General features: G+C 49.7%; 1 protein-coding gene and 1 long non-coding RNA gene across 7 annotated transcripts; one reads left to right on the top strand and one right to left on the bottom strand.

Annotated features, from left to right (window-relative positions):
- The first annotated feature begins 169 nt into the window (after nt 1-169).
- ACOT7 (acyl-CoA thioesterase 7) lies at nt 170-21712 on the top strand. 6 transcript variants are annotated; one of them, XM_087944551.1, is made up of 10 exons: nt 499-705; nt 5069-5186; nt 6111-6267; nt 7896-7987; nt 8517-8631; nt 9661-9675; nt 10393-10479; nt 13408-13524; nt 16612-16796; nt 21105-21712. In XM_087944551.1, exons 1-10 carry the CDS (start codon nt 638-640, stop codon nt 21207-21209), a joined length of 1059 nt encoding a protein of 352 aa, XP_087800677.1. In that variant the 5' UTR covers nt 499-637; the 3' UTR covers nt 21210-21712. The 6 variants fall into 6 exon arrangements, with proteins under 6 accessions (XP_087800678.1, XP_087800677.1, XP_087800679.1 ...); XM_087944553.1 differs by lacking the exon at nt 499-705 and adding an exon at nt 3380-3540; XM_087944554.1 differs by lacking the exon at nt 499-705 and adding an exon at nt 3576-3928 and having other exon boundaries at nt 21105-21711.
- LOC148129360 (uncharacterized) lies at nt 2589-3344 on the bottom strand. The gene is made up of 2 exons (XR_015745489.1): nt 3206-3344; nt 2589-2969 (listed from the first exon to the last, which is right to left on the bottom strand). It is a non-coding gene; the product is annotated as an uncharacterized LOC148129360 (long non-coding RNA).
- Nucleotides 21713-22249: the final 537 nt, after the last annotated feature.

Genomic DNA, 22249 nt, shown 5'->3' with positions numbered 1-22249 from the left:
GTTGGACTAGAAGACCTCCAAGGTCCCGATGCTTACATTGTAATTGTATAATCCCAAAGCCCCCAATACTGGCAACCACCGGGATTTTTGCAGACCCTTGGGGCTCCTGTTCCCATCACCCACAGCAAGAGGAACCCTCCCTCCATCCCAATTGCACAAGGAAGCATGCATACTTGGGGAGGGGACTGATAATGGAGAGTCTGGGGGAATTTCACTCTTTAGAAAGCACAAATCGACGTTGGATGCACTTCAGCCCCCTGCAAGAAAAAAAAATTGGGACCCCAGTGGCTTGCTGGGACGCTCTAGCCCGCCGCCTCCTCTCGGTGGCCGCCGCCGGGGTCGCTCTGCCCCCCTCTAACTCGGTGTCGGACGCTCCGACGCAAGACGGAGCAGTGACGTAGCGGCGGAGCTGTTGGGGTCACGTGGCCAGGGGAAGAAGAAGGAAAAAAAGGGGGGGCCCTTAGGCGACCAATGGGGAGGAGGCGTGCGCGGAGGGCGGGACTTAGTCGGGAAGAAGCCCCGCCCCTTCGCCTCAACCCGCCCTCCTGCCAGGTCGCCGGCCGGCCGGTCGATCTTGCCTCAGGTTGGACTCCCGCTCGCCGCCTTCCTCCTCCTCCTCCTCCTCCTCCTCCTCCTCATGCAGCCTTCCCGGGCCCCCGAGGCGGGCGAAACCGCCCCTGCGCCCGCCGCCATCCAGATTAGCAGGTACCCGCCTCCCTTTGGGCATCGTTCCCCTAGCCCCTGGGCATGTGCAGAGCGCCGGCCGTCCCTAAGGCGGCTCTGGGGCCCCTGCGGACAGGCGGAGAGAGCGCGGGTTGGGAGAGAGAGGGCGCCTCTGGGCATGGGCAGAGTGCTGGGTGTTAAAACTTTTAAAATTTTGGTTTTATATATATATTATTCTGTGTGTGTTTGTATACACACACACACACACACACACATGTAAATTAAAAGGAGATATATATCACTTCATACATGCATACATATATACATATATGTATGTGTGTGTGTATGTGTTCGTTTTAGTTGCGAAGTTGTGTCTGACCCATCTCTCTCTGTGTGTGTGTGTGTGTGTGTATACACACATACATACATACACACATACATACATACTCACACACACTACACACACACACATATATTTGTGTGTGTGTATCTGTGCATATATGTGTGTGTGAGAGTGAGGATAAGAGAAAGGTAAGTGGATGAATGGATGGATAGATACAGAGAGAAGAAAAAGAGAGATAGGATGGATAGATGGATGATAGAAGGAAAGAAAGACTGGATAGATAGATGGATAGGTAGAAAAAGGAGATAAATAGAGATAGAGATTGATAGGAATAGATAGAGGTGATAGACAGAGAGATGATAGGTAGGTATTTAGATACCGTAGGTGGGTAGGTGGATGGATGGATAGAGATAGATTGACAGATGGTTAGATAGAGATAGAGATGTGATATGATATGTGGACAATACAATATAGGAGATAAAAATTTAAATTTAAGATAAAACCATAAAACAATACTAATCAATAATAAAGCATATAGAAATGTTAGATAAGAGGCAAAACGGTTTTCATTTTGTTCCCTCTCCACATCATGCTAAGGGCAGGTCTTTGCAAAGGGCCCTTCCCTTGCTGGGGGATCCAAAGTGTGAAAACCAGGTAATCCTGCAGTTCAGCACCGATCTGAACCCTGGACAAATTCACCTGGCTGCTTTGGATCCATAAACCTGCGGCAGAAAGCAGGCTGAATCTCACCCAGGCCTTGGACTCTTGAATTGTATTTCATCTCATTTCGTTGGTTCTTTGGGGAAAAAACTTAATTTCATTTCATTTCATTCTTTAATGATTTCCTTTTGTTGTTTTATTTCATTTCATCTCTCTTTCTCGTTTCTTGAGCTGCTGGTGCCCTTCCTCGTACTAGCTAAGTGACAACCGAATGCCATTTTTATTCCCATTTGTTTTTATAAAACTGGGGTTTTATCAGCTGAAACCTTCCTTCCTTCCTTCTTTTCCTTTCTTTCTTTCCATTCTACGTTTCCTAGGAAACTGAGCAAGGCTGTTTTTTAAACACCTGGCAATGTGCAACGCTGTCTCCTTTGCCCTGGTTTTTCACCCTGCATTGTGTACTTTGATCCTGGGGATCGAGCGGTGAGGGACGAGTCCATCAAAATGACATTTAATTCCTGCGAAGGGCTTGGCAGGATTCGAACAGGAAATCCAACGGCCTGTGTGGGGGGTTTAACGACAATCGTGCCCTGGGCCGCTGCCAAAAAAACCACTTTGCCCTCAAGAGCTTGACACACCCATGGCAGTGCCCAATCCGTAGTTCCCACACACGGCCTCGCCTTTCTCCACTCCCTCCCCTGCCTCCTCTAACAAATGCTGGCTTGTAACCCTGGCTTAATAACGGTTTAGGTCTGAGCTTCCCGGGCCCGCAGCCGTCATGGCGCACAGCTGCCAGGTGAAAAGCCTCCTTCGGTGCCCTGTTAGCAGGCAGCCCATGCGATCAATTACGGCATCCTCCGGCTTGCTTCCCCCCCCCCCCACGGGAGTTTTAATCGGCTTAAGTTCTCCAGGCAGAGATTGATTCCCCAAAGAACCAAATGCTCTTTTATTAATTTTTTCCCCCCCGACAATAATTCTGCTTTTCTTGTTGCTGACTCATGGGCTGGCGGACAGCGCGTTATGAAAAGAAATAAAAATCCTGCCTTTGAGAATTGCAAGCGTCTCTTTTTTTGTGGCTTTTGGACTTCAAAAAGGGACCCAAATCTGATTCACAGATGTTCCCTTCTGGGGGTGTTTTGTGGGTCAGCAAGGTTGCACAAATGCAGTTTGGAGGAGTCGAGCTTTTGAAGTTGTGGCTTTGTGGTGAGGTGTGTCTTTGTTTTGGTTTTCTCATGGCCTCTTGAGCTGCTGCGCCCTGAAAATCACCCGCATGAATTGGGTTGTGTGAAAGAAGCGTGTCAACCTGTGTACCCAATTTCCTATTGAGAAGATAGACAGACAGACAGAGATGAGAGAGATGAGAGAGAGAGAGAGATTAAAGGGTCCTTGTAGGTCATCTAGTCCAACCCCCCTCCCCGCCCAAGCGGGAGACCCTATATCACTTCTGATAGATGGCAGTCCGTTCTCTTCTTGAAAGCCTCCAGGGATGAAGCTCCCACCACTTCTGGAGGTGTCGACCAGCCCTCCCTCTAATCTAACCGTGTCCTCATGTAGGGGCCGATGCATGTCACCGGCTGAGACGCCGCCGGAATAAGCCACATCCCGGTGATTCATAAGCTACCCAGCCGCGTGGGGTGGCCATTCTGGCCTCCTCTCCTTCCTTCCTCTCTCTCTCTCTCTCTCTCTCCACCTTCCTGGGGACTGTTCCTTCCCCACATGCAACCCCGGTAGGCTGGCTTGCGAAAGAGGAAATTGTGAAGGTTGTTCGTTGTCACACGCAAAAAAAGTGGAAAGGCGAGTTTGGGACGTCTCGCCCGGCAGAATCCCCGACGCCGTTTCTCTCCGCTTCTGAGGATGCCCGTCTGCCTGATCGAGTAGGACTTTCCTTCCCCCACCCCACCCACCCCTTTTGTGGATTGGAAAGGGAGTCCTCGATTTACGGCCATGATGGAGACTGCCCCTTAGGGTCGCAATACGGGTCACCCACACGGCTGACTCGATTTTATCCACCTGTTGTTGTTTTTGTGGCAGCTGTTAAGCGAAGGCTGCAGCCATAGAGCGACTGCCCTGCTTGTAAAAAGGGAGCACCGCGGTTGTAAAACGAATCCATTGTCTACCCTGGCCTAATGTATGCCGGAAACAGGAAGAAAATGCTGTTTTTCAACAAACAGTGGCTAAATATGGACCAGTTGCCCAACGTGTGGGAGGCGATCGTAGGAACTCCTGGGAAGGTAGCTTCAAACAGTGACTCAGCAATTGGTCGTAAGTCGAGGACTATGTATTCGGATTTTCGATAAGGGGGAAAGGGTTGGGGGGCAACCAGGTTGGGGGCTCCCCAAAAACGGCCTCTGAACAGGAATGTGTCCTAAAAGGTTTTGTTTGCTTTCAGCATCTCTGTTGGGAGCCGAGAGCAGAAGAACAGGGACTCGTCAACAAGGAAATCCATCCATCAAAATTGAGGTGGTTGGAAGGAATGTCCACCTGGGTTCAGTTCCAAGCAGGGAGAAAGACTCCAGAAACATGAAGGCTGATTGGAAAGATGGTTTATTGATGGACAGGACCACATGGGGTTTGAGGTCCTGGTGCAGCTGACCACAGGGGTCTGAGAGTGAGGGGGGGTTTTTTTTAGACCCTCTCTTGGGCTTTGAACTTGAGCTTCCTGTTCCTGGGGCAACAGCATTTATTCTATTGGTTGTTGTAGGGGTCGTAGCTAACTTTGTAAGTTATCTGAGTTAAGTTTGGTTGAAGCTTGGATGATGTAACAAGGAGGCTTGTGTCCCAAAAGGGTGTTGGGCCATTCCTGTTGTGCCTTAATGGCTTTCCTGGTTTGGATCTTGAGTGAGGGCTGATCCCACCCGTCTGCCTTTGTTCAAAAGATCCCATCTTGAATGGATTACACAAATCTGCATTTCCAAAAGGTGGCCTCAGCTTAGTGTCACTGCTTGGGAGGGGAGGGAAATTGTGGCTCTGGGTTTCTGTCCCCCTTTAAGAGTTCTCTTATTTCTCTTTTAGGGCAAATATAATATTCTGCCTCCTTAATACTTTCTCAGAAGTGTTTCATTTTTCTAGGAGAGGGGTGGCTGCTAAAACTTCCTACAATATTCACAATCCAAAATAAAAGGCATTTCCCCCCCCATTTTCTGACTTCCTTCTTTTTCCTCGCTTTCTCTCGGCTTTTAAAACAAAATTCACTCAATTCTATTTATTCCATGGAAATCGGCAGTTGTTGCCATCGTGACGGCAGGAGACAGGAGCTGCCGCAGTGGGAAGTGCGAGGAACGGCCGGGAGCCCCTTCTCTCCGTGACTTCGCACACAGTCATTAAACGCACAGTCGTAAGCCGAGGACTATCGCTTGTTCAGCTCTTCTAGGTTTTTTTCCCTCCCTTTCCTTCTCTCTCTAGGATCATGCGCCCCGATGACGCGAACATTGCCGGCAATGTGCACGGAGGGACCATATTAAAAATGATCGAAGAGGCCGGAGCCATCATCAGCACCCGCCATTGCAACTCACAATCCGGGGTACGTGCTCTCCATTCGCACAACCACTCTGGCAATCCCAGGGTCACAAATATTGGGTCTCCGAGGCCACAAGGGGGGGACTGTCCACGAAGCAGCCGCCAATAAAGCAGAAGGGACTACAGAACAGGGGTCTCCAACCGTGGCAATTTTACAGCTTGTGGACTTCAACTCCCAGAATTCCTCAGGCAGCATGCGTGAAAACCACAACTCCCAGAATCCCACAAGCGGCCTGGCAGTCGAGGAGAATTCTGGGAGTTGAAGTCCACACAGATCGTAAAGTTGCCAAGGTTGGAGACCCTTTTGCAAAGCGTGGCTATTTCAAGGGGGGGGGGCATGGACCACAGCTTCCTCGACAGCCAGGCCCTTTGTGGGATTCTGGGAGTTGTAGTTCACATGGTCTGGGAAGGGCCACCTTCGGAAAGACAGCTGTAGAGGAATTTAACTCAGGCAGGATGAGGAAGAGAGAGAGAGGTTGGTCAGCCCTGAGAAAGTAGACCGGGTGAGAAACGTCCTGCTTTTATTTTTGATATCCTAAACATTTCAAATTTAATTCCATTTCGATTTCAGTTTTAATTTCCATTTTAATATCAATTCAGTTTTATTTCCAGCTGAAAGGTCAGGAATAAATAAAATAAACAATTGCCCAGCAGGTGGCGCTGTAGGATAATTGGAAGAGAGAATGAATGAATATACAGTATATATGTGTGTGTGTGTGTGTCTTTGTGTGTATACACACACACACACACACACACACACATTATCTATCTATCTATCTATCTATCTCTCCACAGCTGTGTTTCCTTTTAAAACAGCTGGATGGGTGGAGGACTATCTACCTGCAGGAGGGTTTGGGTGTCTCCCCCCCCCCCCTCCTGCTGATGGGATATTTGTCTTCCACCCCCCCTCCCCCTCCTCTCCCCCCAGGAGCCCTGCGTGGCTGCCCTGGCTCGTGTGGAGCGCACGGACTTCCTTTCCCCCATGTGCATTGGTGAAGTGGCCCACGTCAGCGCCGAGATCACTTACACCTCCAAGCACTCCGTGGAGGTCCAGGTGCAGGTGGAAGCCGAAAACATCCTCACAGGTAAGTCCCGGCGGTTCTTGGCAGACGGGACCAGGTCCGTCTTCTCTTGTATTGTAAATGAGATTTTATCTGCTGAATACAACTCCGTATAGGCGATGGGAAGGGCATCTGGCCACTAAACCCTCAGCTCCATTCAGTTGGATACTGAGCTTTCTTGCATGCCAGGTTCCTGCTTGCTTTTTTAAAAATAGCATTATTATTGTTGTTGTTGTTGTTATTAAAATAAAAATAGCCAATCAGCCAAGGATCTTCTGGGACCCCAGAAAGGCATTGTTGGGGGTCCCCTTCTCGAGAAAAAAAATAAAAATCCTTGAGCCTTTTTTTAAGACTCCCTGCTTCACAGTTGCCCCATTTTTCCTCCGTCGCCGATTCTGCCTGAAAGGGCGGGCATTTCCCCCTATACAGATGTAGTCCTCAACTTACAACGATTCGTTTAGTGCCCGTTCAAAACTCCCTCCACCAATGTCTCCCTTAGCGGCACTCCATATTGTTGTCAGCCTGTGAAACGGTGGGTGGTTTAACGATCGAAAAACAGGACACCTTGCAGTAGAGCCTTCCCAAATTCAGACTTGGTACGACCCTCCACAGATGTCCTGCGCCCTCAAGATGATGGGCTACGTAGTCCTTCCTTTCCCCCTCTTGAATCCCACCCCTCCCCATAAACGCCTGGCCTTCCACCCAGCATCTGCCACTGCCAAGAGAAACACGGCGTGTGACTTTCGTGTTGCAAAAACAACCAGATGTTTCACGCTGAGCTGGAATTTGCAGGATTGTCCTTCCCTTTGAAAGGGGACTCGAACCCAGCCTCCGCCGTTCTTTTCGAGGGGGGCTGCGGAGGAGCTGGGAGGGTCGGGTCAACTCAGTGGTGTCTTTTGCTTTCTTCTCACCCTCCCTCTCCTAGAGTGCCCTTCCTCTTTCTGTTCCTTTTCTTTCTTTCTTTTTTGGAAAAGTTTTATTCAATTTTCACATATGACAGAAGGAAAAAAAAACCTTTTTTCAGCGAATAGCATGATTCCAGGTTAACACATTTCCATTACAGACTTGACTTTCATTTCCTGCTCACCTTTCACATTTAATAACTTACCTGGATCTTACTTTATACAGTTTATTTTCTTTAATTTTAATCATCGAGCTTTTTCCACCTTATTTTATAAATTTTCCAAAGTTGCTTAATCTATTTCTTTAAATCCTTAGTGCACCATTACATATCTTCATATCCATTGTATTTTATATTCTTTTCTGTCAGGCCTGCAATTTACTCATCTATACTTAATTCATTGTTCCAAAAAAATTCACATATTTCCAACATAGAAAAAACAACAACCAAACAACACCCCTATTATTGCCAATTTCTAGATGCCACCCCTGTTGTTAACATATCACATCCCCTGTTTCTTGAGGCTGCTTTGAAAATATGATCTGTATTTTGCTAGCTGGAGAAACGTGATTGCATCCCTTCCAAATGTCCTTTTGGGGTGGGTGGGGGAAGAACAACACGGATGGAAACTTAACTGCGTAGCTTTGATGTCCATTTCTTAAAACAGAGCCAAAGAACCAGGTGTCTCATGACTGTCCCTGGCCCAATTCCTCGCGATCTGCCCATTCACAGCCCCTTCCTTTCTCCTTAGGTGCAAAGACAGTGACCAACAGGGCCACTTTGTGGTACGTCCCTCTTTCTCTCCACAACGTGAACAAGGTTTTGGAAGTGCCTCCAATCCAGGTGAGTCTTGAAGGAAGAAAACAGGTGATACTCATTTATATCTGGGGAAAAAAATGAACCTGATTCTTTTGTTTAGTTCTTTGGATCCCTGTTGGCAGTTTTTTCCAAATTCAGTTGTTGACTATCCGTTCGTCTCTAATTCGTTGTGTTTCCAGCACAGGGCACAACATGGAATCCATTAAAAACCACAATATGACTTCAGCCACTTCCTCGACTTAACAACCGTTCGTTTAGTGACCATTCCAAGTGGAAAAAAAGACTTGTGTCCATTTTTCACACTTATGACCGCTGTAGCATCCTCTTGGTCACGTGATCAAAATCCAGATGTTTGGCAACTGGCATGTACTTATGACAGTTGCAGTGTCCCGGGGTCACGTGATCCACAAGCAAAGTCAAGGGAAAGTAGGATTCACTTAACAAACCAAGTTACTTAGTTAACAACTGCGGTGATTCACTTAACGACGGGAAGAAAGGTTGCAGAGTGGAGCAAAATTCATGTAACAACTGTCTCACTTGACTTTCCTGCTAGTTTGCGCAGAAGGACCAGGAGGAAGAAGGGAGACGACGTTACGAGGAACAGAAGCTGGCACGTCAGGAGACCAAAGAGAGGAACGGCGATGTCATTGTGCCCGTGATCAATCCAGGTACGGCGAGCACCTGTCTTGGCATATATGGAGAGACCTGCCTGCACATTTATTTCTTGCATTTCCAGCATGCGTGTTTTTTGTTTGGGTGGGGGTAATCTCCCATTGTGCAACACATTGGTGAGTTGAGTTGAGTTGACTTAAGTAGTGAAGGCTGTGATTTGAGTTGGGTTGGGTTGAGTTGGATCGGATTGAGTTGAGTTGATTGACTAGCTTGGGTTTTGGGTTGGTGATTGGGTTGGTTGGTTGGTTGTTGAGTTGGGTTGATTTAGTAGCTTGGGTTGTGATTGTTGGTTGAGTTGAGTTGGGTTTTGTGAATTGAGTTGAGTTGAGTTGATTTAGTAGCTTGGGCTGTGATTGGGTTGAGTTGGGTTTACTTGGATTTAGTTGATTTACTAGCTTGGGTTGAGTTGGGTTGGGTTGAGTTAACTTGGGTTGATTTAGTAGCTTCAGTTGTGATTGGGTTGAGTTGAGTTGGATTGGGTTGGGTTCATTAACACAGTTGATATAGAATCACCACAGTTGTTAAGGTCGGAACAGGGTTATTAAGTGAATCTGGCTTCCCCATTGGCTTTGCTTGTCAGAAGGTCACAAAAGGGGATGACAACCATCATAAATATAAGTCAGTTGCCAAGCATCTGCATTTTGGTCATGTGACCCTGGAGATGCTGCAATAGGCATCAGTTTGAGAAAACTTTTTCAGTGCCAGTGGAATTTCCAACAGACACTAAACAAATGGACATGAGTCAAGGACCACCTGCCTGTCCCTTTAAAAAAAATGAAATTTAAAATCATTATCCCATTCCTTGGATTGCTTTGCTCCCTTGCCTGGTGCCTAGACAAGCACAGAAATAATAACTGAGTTGGAAGGGACCTTGGAGGTCCTCTAGTCCAACCCGCTGCTCTAGATGGCTGCCGGAAAACGGGGCTCCCCTACCTGCTCTGGCTCTCCTCTTGTAGATGATTATTTCTGCATGATATTGCACCTGGCTTACCTGCCTCTCTCTCTTTCTTTTCACTGCTTTCCAGACAGACAAAGTAAAGGTAAGGTTGTTCGAGATGAATTAACTGAGTTAAACCAAAGGTCTGCGAATGCTGGCTTGTAAGAGCTGACATTTCTGCCTCTTGCTTAATACCAGGGGAACTGCTTAATTGGCTTGACATTCTGACTCACTTGCTTTAATTCTTCTTAAATATCGTAATAATAGGAGTGGACTTTTTTCCTTTGGGGATTTTTCCTTTGGGGAAAATGTCAATATATTTTCTTTATTGATCAAGTCATCCTTGTTAACATTTGAAAAGAGTATAAACAACAGGGGAACAGTGATCAACTTTCAGTAATCTTGGTCTGGAGGACTTTGTTATTACTTCACACCTAGTTGTAGTCCTTGAGTCCTGTGGATCTGTGCTGCTAGAAACCAGATCCTGGATCTAGTTGGGAAGGCAATGACTTTGGTGGGCCCCGTGACTGATGGGTTTGAAGCAACTAAATCAGGGAGGCCAGATGCAGAAGTTGGTATGGACACCACCTCGGTCCTCAAGTGTCCCTGAGCAGGAGGTTGACCTTCCCTTGTCAACGGGGGTGGAAAGTGGGTTGAGGGCCACTTTCGATGGGTGTCCATCCTTCGATGAATTGAGCCCAGCCTTGTTCTCCTTCCGTTCTCCTCCTCCGAGGAACCTCTTGTAGACTCCACAAAGGGTAGGATTGGGTCCTTGGCTTCCGTCCTCACTTGTCCTTCCACTGCTTATTTCTCTTCCCAGAGCCCTACACCGTTGGATACAGCCAGTCAAGTCTCATCCATTTGGTGGGACCATCTGATTGCACCATGCATGGATTTGTTCATGGAGGTAAGTCCTAGCAGAACCTTAACTGGTTGGCTTCCTCTGGAGTGCCCTACCCTCCACCCTTACCCAAGGCCCAAATAACTCTTCCCCACCTGGTGTTACGTCTTCAACATCTAGATGTCCACCTTCAAAACATTTATCATCATCTTAGACGCTTCTTGGGGACTTCTTCAGTCTTGAAGGGTGGACCTCCTGGACAAGCAAACCTTCCACATTGTGCAGATCATAAACACCCCAGAATTTATAATACTACGTCCACTATCGCCCCTGGCAATGGAGGTAGCATCCATCCCTACCATGGTTTGCTTTCCATTTTTACAAGTGTGTGGAAGTCACAAGATTCGGGATAGAGGTGTGGAAACGCAAAGCTGTTAGCTCCACCAGATGAGAATCTTGCTCTAAATTCCAGCCTGGCCTTCGCTCCTCAATGAGGAAAAACCCAGAAACCGATTCAGACAGGCTCCGTTTCCTTTAAAGTCTCTCCCTAACCTGTCTATAGGTGTGACTCAGAATCATAGGGTTGGAAGGGGGACCTCGGAGGTCTTCTAGTCCAACCCGCTGCTGAAGACCATATACCATCCTGGTCCGACGGTTGCTGTCAACCATCTTTTCTTGGAAACAAACAGATTGACTTGGTTAATCAACCAGCTGAGGTGGAGATCGCCCACCTACAACCATAGGCTGGAAGGGACCTTGGAGGTCATCTAATCCAATCCCCTAATCAAAGTGGGGGTAAACTGAGGACAAGCCCTTTGATTGGAGGGGGGAGAGGGAATTACTTTCCAGAGGCTGGATGAGCCTCAGACGTGGGAGTGGTTGCTATAGGAACTTTACACGGTGGAGAAAGCTGGGGAATTTAGACCCCTGCAATTAAAATCATTCTTGAGGAGGTCGGAGGTGGGGGGGGTTTCAAAGGGGGAGGGGGCATTTTGAACTGAAGAGCCAGTCGGGGAAGTTTAATAGATTTCTCTTTTTCTTTTTTTTTCCTCCTTACCGCAAAGAGTGGAGACAGAAATATATTTATATTCATTCAGTGGATATAAGCCGCCCGTCCTGCGATCAGGGCCAGTTTAGCCTAATGAGGAAGGTGCCGGGTTAGAAAGTGGGAGGCAACGAGTTCCAGTCCATCTTAGGCATGAAAGCCAGCTGGGTGACTTTGGGACAGTCTCTCTCTTTTTTTTTTCTCTTTCTCTCTTTCTTTTCTCTCTCTCTCTCTCTCTCTCTCTCTTTCTTTTCTCTCTCTGTCTCTCTCTCTCTTTCTCTCTCTCTCTTTTCTCTCTCTTTGTCTCTGTCTCTGTCTCTTTTTCTCTCTCTCTTTTCTCTCTCTCTCTCTCTCTCTGTCTCTCTCTTTCTCGCTCTCTGTCTCTCTCTTTCTCTCGCCTTCTGTCTCCCTGAATTGACCCTACCCCAACGCTCGCACAGGCCTCCCGGTTGAAATCTCTGCTTCGCTTGCTTTCTCTGTCCCACCCACCCTCCACCCACCTGACACTTGACCCCACCCTGGTTGTCATTAATAAACGTCATTTAACCCACATTTATCTCTCCGGTCCCTCAGGACACCCGGCTTCCAGCTTCCTTGTCCAAAGATCCACGTAGAAGACGTGGAATTAATTCTGAATTTTTCAAGGCAGGAACGGGGTTAGCGTGACCCGCTGTGGAGCACAGCAGCCACAAACACACCCACACACATCCCACTTGTTGTGTTAGGAAGACATCAGGGTGTGTGTGTGGGGGGGTTGGTTTTGTTATCGTTGTTGTCGTTCTTTGTTTAGATCCTGCTCTTTTATTAAGATGAGGCCCCAGGGAAGACAACAGCCTTGCCGGCTAGTTGAGAGAAAGAGAGAGAGAGAGAGAGAGAGAGAGAGAGAAAGCTGTGCTATTTTTAGCCAGCGTTTGGCTTCTTATTAGTCAGAGTAGCCTCGCTGGGAGCTGGGTAGAGGGGATTAGCTCTGCAAGCAAGGAGGTTTAATTAATTGTCTTTTGCAGGGCCTCCAGCTCTACGGCAAGCTTGCAATATTTTTTTCCCCCTCCCCTCCACCTCCCTCAAAGCTTGGGTTGTAGGAACCACACACACACACACACACACACACACACACACACACACACACACAGGTTGGGAGTATTTTTGCAACCCCGTTTCAGAAAATCCGAGGTGGGCTTGACTCCGTTTCCTTGCCAGAAGGCTCCGTCCATCCTCCGTCCTCTGTCTGGACTGACGGACAGGGAAATGCAAGCATTCATGGCTTGAGAGCTCTACTGATTCACATTGTGCCTCCGTCAGGTTTAGACGTAACTCGAGGCAGCAAGCATGCCTAACACTCCTTCCTCCCCCTCCTGTTTTCCCCACAACAACCCTGTGAGGTGGATTGGGCCGGGAGAGAGAGAGGGGGGGGATATTGGCCCAAAGTCACCCAGACAGCTTTCGTGCCTAAAAGCAGGACTAGAACTCCCCGTCTCCTAATAATTGGCAAGAAGGAGTGGAAGCGGTTCGTAGAAGGGCCGTGAGAATGACCAGGGACCAGGAAACCTATCCCTGCAAGGAGAGGTGGAAAGGAACAGGGTGGACACACCTACCCCTGAAGGACTTCCTTGAGGCCACCTAGAGGATTCCCTCGCCACCTCCACTCTCATGGAAAGCACAGAGCCAGGCTTCTAGGGGACTCTCGGCCAATGGTCAGGGAGACGTTGAGCCCCTCCAACTGGCCTCCAGAATTGGTGGGCGCTCCCTCACTGGAGGTCTTCAAGAAGAGACTGGACAACCATTTGTCCTGAAGGGAATAGGATCTCCTGCTTGAGCAGCAGGGGTTGGACTAGAAGACCTCCAAGGTCCCTTCCGTAAACGGACTCCTTCCCGGTTGGAGCCTGCTGGCCCAGCGACCTCTTCCGCCAGCCGCTGCCTCCGTGAATCCCACCTCTTGTCCTTCCTTCCAGGGGTGACCATGAAACTCATGGACGAGGTAGCTGGAATCGTGGCTGCTCGCCACTGCAAAACCAACATCGTCACGGCTTCTGTGGACGCCATCAACTTTCACGAGAAGATCAAAAAGGGTAAGCGGAGGGCCCAGACCCTTGCGGTCAGCAAGAGCTTTCCCATGGCTTAGGACAAGGCGTCCTTGATTTACAACCGTTCGTTTACTGACCGAAGTTACATGTCAGGGTTCCCGGCATTAACTCATGAGCCTTGAGCCAAGCTTCAAAAGAATCCTAAAGATTTATGAGGAGCAACATGTCGGCATGATCCCAGTTGAAGCCAACTCTGTGACCCTGTTTCCCCCCTCCCCCCTGGGTGTGTCATCAATCACATTCTCCAAGGAAGGATTTTGGGGGAGCAGAAGATCCGGTAGCCTCTTTGTAAGATAAGCGTGGAATGTTGTGATGACCCAGGGTGGGATACAAAAGCAACAAAGTCACAAAAACAGGTGAAGTCCCTTTAATTCCTTCAACTTGGCATCAAAGCTCCAATTATCACTGACTGGAGAAAAAAAAACTCCCCCACAAACAGTTGTGAAAAGGAAGAACTTCCGTTCCAACTCAAAATACATATAAATTATAAATAGAAAAAAACAACACAAACCACACTGAAGCAATTAAGGAGACCAGGCAGGGTAAGGGCTTGAAGACGTCCACAGATATCGAAATACACACACTGGGAAGGACGCCAGAACTCAGATAAGGACTGACAGACTAGAGATATTTTCACGCTTTGTTTCCAGCAACTTTGCCATGCACGGTTTGTCCTTTTAAACAGTCCTCACAGCTACAGCCCATGAAGGGGATCAAGGCCCTTTCCTCCCCCATAGACCGCTCCATTCAGGTTGCTCCCTTCTCTGCTCCTCCCTGCGTGCCCTAGGATGAAGAGGGGATGGGCCTGGGTCTTCCCCTGAATGCCCAGCTGGCCTGTGCCCTTCCCCAGTTTCCCCCACAACCTCCAGGGCCCCACTCCCACTCCCTGTCGGCTGTTCCTCCTCTCCCTCGGAGTCCGATTCTAACGGGTATGACAAATGTACACACCTTATGGCAACACACCTTATGGAAACTCGACATAGGAATGCTTTACGAGTTGACATTATGACAGCACCGAAAAAAGAGATTTGATTTTTTTCACACTTATGGCCATTGCAGCGTTCCTCACAATTACTTGATCAAAATTCAGACACTTGGCAACTGGTCCCTATTTATGACAGTCATACCTTCTGACCAGCAAAGTCCATTGGGGGGGCAGGTTCACTTAACAACCGCGGGACTAATTTTATAACCTCAGCGATTCACTTAATGACTGTTGCAAGAAAGGTCATAAATTCACTTAAAAAATGTCTCGCTTAACATCTGGGGCTCAATTGTAGTCGTAAGTCAAGGACTGCCTGTAGCACATTCCATCCTTGTCTATGTCTGGTTAAGTCGAAGACGTTCCAGAGGGAACGTCCAAAAGTTGGGTGCAGTTGAACCACACGAGGTCAGGTGTTGTCTACAGCAGAAGTGGACGCAGAATGAACCAGTGGAATGGCTTCCTTCCAGAAGTTGGGGGTTGCCCCATCACTGGACGTGTTCAAGAAGAGACTGGGCAAGCCATTTGTCAGGAATGGTATAGGTTCTCCTGCTTCTGGAGGGGGTTGGACTAGATGACCTACAAGGTCCCTTCCGACTCTGTTACTCTCTTAAATCCCTTTGGATTTTCTCTGCAATCCTGGCCCACTGGGAGCTGTCCAGGGTGCTGATTCGCTTGGTCTCCAACTCCGATGCTTTGCTCAGCCTGGAAGACCATTTCAGGTGGGGCGTGTCCTTTGCCGGTGTTACGGGAGGTGCTCTCGTTGCTATGTTTGTTGAACACACGGCGGCACGTACAAGCGGGTCTCCGTACTCCGCGGAGGAACGTTTTATGTCCTGTTGCATGGCGCACAAGGCGCCCGATGGGGTGGTTTTGATGGTCGTGCCACGTGCTTCTTAGAAGCCCTCCGGGTTTCAAGCGGATCCACTGAGCGTCCTAAGGAGTTCCTGGATGAGAACGTGGGCCGCTGCTTGTTATCCTCAAGAGAACTGGGGGAGGGGGGGAGAATCTAATTTGATTTTTTTTAAAGAAGCCTCCCCTGATTATTTTTCTTAAGCCAATGTTGAGATTATCCTGGTCTATTATTTTGGTTTTTGTTTTCAAGCTGGCTGCTTTATTTAGCTAATTTGGGAGCAATCCTTGCCCTAAACGCTCTCGGCTGACTTTTATTCCCCTCCATCTACGGATAGTCCTTGCCTAACGTTTCCATTGCTTAAGTGAGACCGTTGATTTCGGCCCCGTTTTGCGACCTCTCCGAATCCCTATTCCAAGCACGTAAAGCCCAGCAGCTACCCGAACTCCCCGTCCCAAATGAGGTTGGCTGGAAGCCACCATCTGCTGCTGTTCATTATGGACGCTCGGTTGGCTTCCTCTCCCAGCCTGGGCAAATGCTCTTCCAGAGATGCCAGGAAGCGGGTGGCACCCGGAGGGCCGGTGTTGTAGATTCTGCCCCCGTGCTCCACTTTAGCTCCTGGGCCGGCCCACCAGCCAGCCCACCCGGCTTCCCAGGCGGCTCTTTCCTTGAGGCCTCCTGTCTCGGTTAAAAATAGGACCCCCAGGGGGGCTTCTAGCCTCAGTGGGCGGCCGGAAGAAGGCTGCCGGTCAGGAGCAACCTTGTCTGGTTGAAGGAAATCTAAGCCGGCATCTCATCAGGCCAGGATGGCGGGAAGGCGCTGCTGGTGGGCCAAGGTCTGGAGGTCCACAGGTCCCAGGCAGGAGGCGCAGCCCGGAGGTTGGAAAGAGAGAGGAAAGAGAGATGGGTGGACAGTTTGGACCTCAAGAGGGCCACAGAACGGATGGAGAGGTGAATGGAGGGATGGGTGGGTGGAGAGCAATAGCAGTCACCCTTAGACTTGTATACCGCTTGCTCAGTCTCCCCCCTCAGAATCAGACTCCAACAAGGGCAGGACAGTCAGCTCCATACAGGTTGTGCCGACATGTTTGCTCCTAATAAAAATCCTTCGAAGCTTCTGAAGCTTGGCTCAATGATTTAATGAGGGAAGCTGCCGGGATCCTGACGCTGTCCCTTGGCCAAGACCCTCCTTGTCTCCAGAGGACCCTCCCTCACCCTTGTCCTCTCCATCCTGCAGGGAGCGTGCTCACCATTTCCGGCCGCATGACCTTCACGAGCAACAAGTCCATGGAAATCGAGGTCTTTGTGGACGCCGACCGCTTTGTGGGGGAACCCCAGGACCCGTACCGGGCGGTCAGCGCCTTCTTCACCTACGTGTCCCTCAGCAAGGAGGGAAGACCCCTCCCCGTCCCGCAGCTGGCGGTAAGTCGGTTGTTGTGGGTCTTCGCGGGAACGGTTTCAAAGCCAACAACGTCTCTGGGGGTTTTGTTGAGTTTCCAGCTCGGTTCCCAGGGTCTGGTTTCCTCAAAATTGGGGAGGGGGCTGCAGGACCCTGAAGTTTCCTTCTACAAGCCAACCACTGCGTTCCTAAAAATCTGCCGAAATACCTGGGCCGTGGTTCAGCGAAACCAAAGTGCATAAAATATAAAATAATTTGGTTTTTCTGTGCGTGTGTGTGTGTGTAAAAAGGGAAGTGCCCCTCACGCATCATCACAAAAGCTCCAGAACCGTAAAGCCTACAAACTTGAAATTTGGCCCGTATGTTCCTCTTGGCTTCTAGGGGCTCCCTAAGAAGGGATTTTTCCAAATGACCATCAGAACATTTAGAGTATATTATTGTTGTTGTTGTTGTTGTTATTATTATTATTATTATTATTAACACGCTCTGATGCTAAGGAGTTCTACTCCCCCTCCCCACCTGGAAAGAAATCTCTTCCAAAGGCAAAACAAAAGCAGAGGAGAGGAGTTTCAGTTTCAGTTTTACTTTCTCAGGACCAAGCATCTTTAGTCCAGAACAGTTGAGCTAAGCCACACCCAGCTTCCTCAGTGCCTCCTCCTTGCTCACACAGCAAATACTCTTTCAGTTTCCAAACAGCCCCTCAATTCTCTCTCACACACTGACAGGACGCTAGCCAGGTGAATACCGATGGATGCTGGGAGGCAGAGGCAGAATTTTCTCCCCCTTATTTTCCTCCCCAAAAACTAAGCCCCACCACATAGTTTCGTAGTGAAGCATGGGGATCGAGCTAGTGTGTGTGTGTGTGTGTGTGTGTGTGTGAAATATTTTGGATATTTCCAGGGGATTTTACAGGTTTAAAAGAACAAGATTGTGTGAGTCTTCTCACCTGCCCTGAAACCACAGGGTTTTTCCCTTTTCAATGTTTTATTTAAACTATTAGTTTAAACGAACTGTTCTATTCAACTGAATTCATTTAAATTCCAAAAAATTAAAACACAGGCGGGTCCTCAACTTAACGACGGTTCATTGAATGACCGTTCACTTGTTGGGGGGCCGTGCTTTTTTTCCCCACACTTAACGACCGTCGAAGCCTCCCTGTGGGTCACCTGACCAAAACTGAGGCGCCCTTTGAACAGCAGCCGGGGCGGGAAAAGCTGTAAAACAGGGCAAAGTCTCTCTTAAGGAACCCGCCCCGCTTAAGCCGTGGGAATTTTCCGCCCCGTCCCAGCCGTAAGTCGAAGACGACCTGTACAAACTCCGAAAACAAAGCAAAAAAATTATACAAAGACAAAAACCAAAAAAATAAATAAATAAACAGGGTGTGTTTTAAAAATGTGCATTAAAAAATCGCACAAACCCACACACACACAATAATCCTCTCTGGTGGAATAGCTGTTGTATTCTTCCTTTCCTCAAATCTTTGGTTTCTCTCCTCCTCCTCCTCAGCTGCTGACCCCCCCCCCACCCCAGAAAAAAGGCCCTTTTCTTTCCACAATGGCCCCGTTGAGATGGTGGAGTCATTGGGCTGCAAGGGACCTTGGAGGTCCTCTAGTCCAACCCCACCCCAAAGGGGAAAAAAACCCCTCCCTTAAAAGGCCCAGAGACCCCTTTTACTCCACCATTTAGCCTCCCTCTGTCCCAAGACCTTAAAAATCCCCCCACCCAGGTACACCCTGATTTTAGCATCCCTCTCCCCCCAAAAAAAATCTAGCAATGCAATAAAATTAAACCAAATCCTCTCCTTTTTTTTTTCTTTCGCTTGCAAAGATTCTCCTGTTTTGTTTTGTTTTTTCTTTTTGCAAAGTCTGGTGAATTTTGAATTTCCTCCATTTTTGATATATATTTTTTTATCGGCCTCCATCTCTCTTCCCTTCTCTCCCCCCCGTCTCTCTCTCCCCTCCCCCCCCGTCTCTCTCCCACTACCTGCTATTGTTGGTTTGCCTTCCCATCTATTTTTAGCCATTGCGGCTTGCCAGGATGAAAACCCGACACAACGCAGGCGACGCAGGAGCGGGGGGCAAAGTGGGCCATTCCTCGATTTATGCCTCTTGGTCTCCCTCTCTCTCCCTCTACACACACACACACACACACACACAGAGGGTTCCTCCGTGTTGTGGCATCAAAGTGTTTTTCCGTGCATTGCAAGTCAAGTGTCTCCAGCATTTAAATCCCCCCCAAATTTCTCTGTTCTTTCTTGCCTGCTTTGAGAGGGAGGGAGGGAGGAATTCCTTCCTTCCCTCCCTCCTTACCCTTCCTCCCTTCCTTTTCTTCCTCCTTTCCTTCCTTCCTTCCTCCTTTCCTTCCTTCCCATCCATCCACACATCCATTCTATCCATCTATCCCCCCTCCCTCCTTTCTTCCCCCCTTCTTCTTCTCCCCCCTGCCAAACAGGCAGGCCTTCCCTTTCCCCTGCTCCCCCTCTCTCTCCTGGGGGGGCAGGCAGGACACCCCTCCCTCCCATCTGGCACCCGCCCGCCTCCCAGCATCCCCGCTGGGCTTTCCAAGCGCCTCCGAGGGGGCCTCTGCCCACGTATCCCCTCCCCCCCCTTCCTGTGGGGCTCCTCCTGCTGGAGATAATGGGGGCTCTGTGCTGTGATGCCCCCCTCCACCCAGCGCCCCCCTCCTGACCTTCAACTAGGCAGCCCACCCCGTTAATGAGGCTCCTAACCGCTTATCAGCAGCCGGCGGTGCCCACACGCAGCTGGCGAGCTCCTTGGGGGGGCTGTGCCAAATGCCAAGAGGGAGGAGAAACACCCCCAAAGATTTTTAGCCCCAGGGGTGCCACCCCCACCCCCCAGCCCTTCCCAGGTGGATCACCTGGAAACCTCCCGTCCTGGGCTGCCGAGGAGAAAGAGGCAAAGAGAAGAGTTTGGAATGAAGATTCGAGGCTGGGAATTAAATTCTCTGGGCACAGAAGAGACCAGCAGAAGCACGGTTCTTCTTCACTGGTCAGAGGGGACCCCAGAGGTCCTCTAGGCCAACCCCCACCCCCAATGCAGGAAGCCAAGCTGAATTATGGAAGCCTAGAATGGAAAGGCTGGAAGGGACCCTTGGAGGTCATCTAGGCCAACCCTCCCCCCATGCAAGGAAGCCAAATTGAAATACAGACACCTAGAATGGGAGGCTTCGAAGGGACCACGGAGGTCATCTAGCTCTGCCCCTTATCTGATGCAGGCATCCAGTTTAGAGTCCTAGAACAGTCTTGGGACCCAGCCCTGCCTCAACACACACACACACACCCCGCCTCCCCCATTGACTCTGAGCCCGAAGACCCCCAGGCATCTCTCTTTGATCCCTTTGAGTAGGAATCTCTTTGGAGTTCTGGTGCCTTTGATCTTTGGAAACCGGCATCTCCTTCAGCTCTTCCAAGGGGGCCTCTTGAGCCTGCAAAGCAGGGGCCCCCTCCCCTCCCCTCCCCTCCCCACACCAAAACCACCCCGGACGCCCCTCCCTTCTCCCCCAAAACAACCCATCACAAAAACTTCTGTGATGCGGATTAAATCAAATCCTGCCAGTCAAGGCCTCTCAAAGCCCCCTTTCTGCCTTCAGGAGGAAGGAAGAGGATGACAAGGGACCTTGGAGGTCTTCTAGTCCTCAAGGGGAAGACCCTGGCCCATAGCATTCCTGACAAATGGCTGTCCAGTTGGAGCGCTTGTCTTTCTCTTTTTCTTTCTTTCTTTCTTTCTTCCCTCCCTCCATCAATATATCCTTCGACCCTCTGCCTGCTTTCCTTCCTTCCTTCCTCCCTCCCTCCCTTCTTTTTCCTTCCTTCCTTCCTTCCTGTATATATGTTAGTCTATGTGTGTCTTTTTTTGTTGTGTTCTTGTTTATTTTTTTTTTAAAATCCCTTCCCAGATCCCCCCTTCAACCCTCTTATTTCCTGTCCTTCTGGAGCCAATCCACCCGTTGGTGCTGGACCAGAGGAGCTCCCCTGTGCCAAGAGAGTCTATCGTTGTGACACTGCTCGTCTCCCTCCCACAGAAAAAGCTGCCTTCCTTCTTCTTCTTTTTCCTTTCTGTCTTTTTCTTTTTCTTTCCTTCCTTCCTTCCTCTGTCTCTGTCTCTCTCTCCCTCTCTCGTTAACTTGCGCAGTGGACTGTGGGAACGTAGCTATCATAATATATCTTCATTTCAGAAAAGCATTTTGACAAACTCCCTCTGGCCACCCTGAGCCGGCCAAGGGAGCCCACGTCCGGTGGTCAGACCTGCTGCCGTGTGGGAAACGACTACTCACCCACATCTCTCCCCCTCCCCTTTTTGTTCCCCCCACAGTTGGAAACCGAGGACGAACGGCAGCGTTTCGAGGAAGGGAAAATCCGCTACTTGCAAACCAAAGCCAAGCGCCAAGCACAGATGCAGCCCCTCAGCCAACAGTGACACTCAGGCCAGAGACCTCCTCCATCCCTACACCCAGTTGGAAGTGGGGGGGGGAGGACTGTGACAACGTCCCCGGGGTGGGGGCACCCCCTCCTTTCCGGCCAAGATTCATTCCGTCTTCTCTGCCACCATCGTAGCTAGCCGGGTGGGCCGGGGGCGTTTTAGACAGGGCAGGGCAGGGGACACACACATCCACAGAGATGGGGCTGTTTTTATTAACAGTCTTCGGATAAGGCATCCCCAGATTGGGCGGGGCCCATCTTCACCGTCCCAAGAAACACAACAGGCTTCGGTTTCACGGCCCATGAACGCCAGTTCTTCCCCCCCCCCTTTCACGTTCTCAAAAGCCCCCCCACCCCCCGGCTCTCTTCCTCCCCGTCTTCGGTGTCCGTGTGTCTTGTGCAGATGTATATGTTTGCCTAATTTATTCAGTGAGGGTTGCAAATAAAGGTTTGGTGCCTTTAAACCTGTGGGCCGTTTCCTGCCTGGGGGAGTGGGGGGGGGCGGTGTTCGTCTCGGCCCCTCCACCCAAAACTTCACCGAAAGCTGAACCAGGATTTTGTCCAAAACGGTCATTAGTGGTGGGTGCTGCAACACTGGACATTTCCAAGAAGAGACTGGACATTTGTCTGGAACGGTATGGGGTCTCCTTCTTGAGCAGGGGGTTGGACTAGAAGACCTCTGAGGTCCCTTCCGGCTCGATTCGGGTCGATCTACGGTACAGGATCTACGACGAACATCAAAACCACTCACAAATTGACAAGCTGTCAGGAAAGTCCAAATGAATGTCAAAAGCACTTTGATGGGGGGGGGGGCTAGCAGCCCCCCAAATGGTCGTAAGTCAAGGACTGCACACGTCCCCATGCGGAGACCCTTCCGACAACCTCTCACTGGCTTCCGCGGGTTTCAAGACCAAAGTTTCATGGTGAAACATCTGCTTGCTTGTGCTGAGAGCTTTAAAGTGGGGAGGGGTCCCCCCACCCCCCCCCACCCCCCCCTGCCTCCTCAGACAGGATTCACCCCAAATGCCTCTGGGGTCA

This window comes from Notechis scutatus, chromosome 16 (genome assembly GCF_049901735.1).
Source record: "Notechis scutatus isolate UNSWTSFEM ecotype Mainland chromosome 16, rNotScu1.2, whole genome shotgun sequence".
NCBI lineage: Eukaryota > Metazoa > Chordata > Lepidosauria > Squamata > Elapidae > Notechis > Notechis scutatus.
This window is presented reverse-complemented; position numbering and strand designations above follow the sequence as displayed.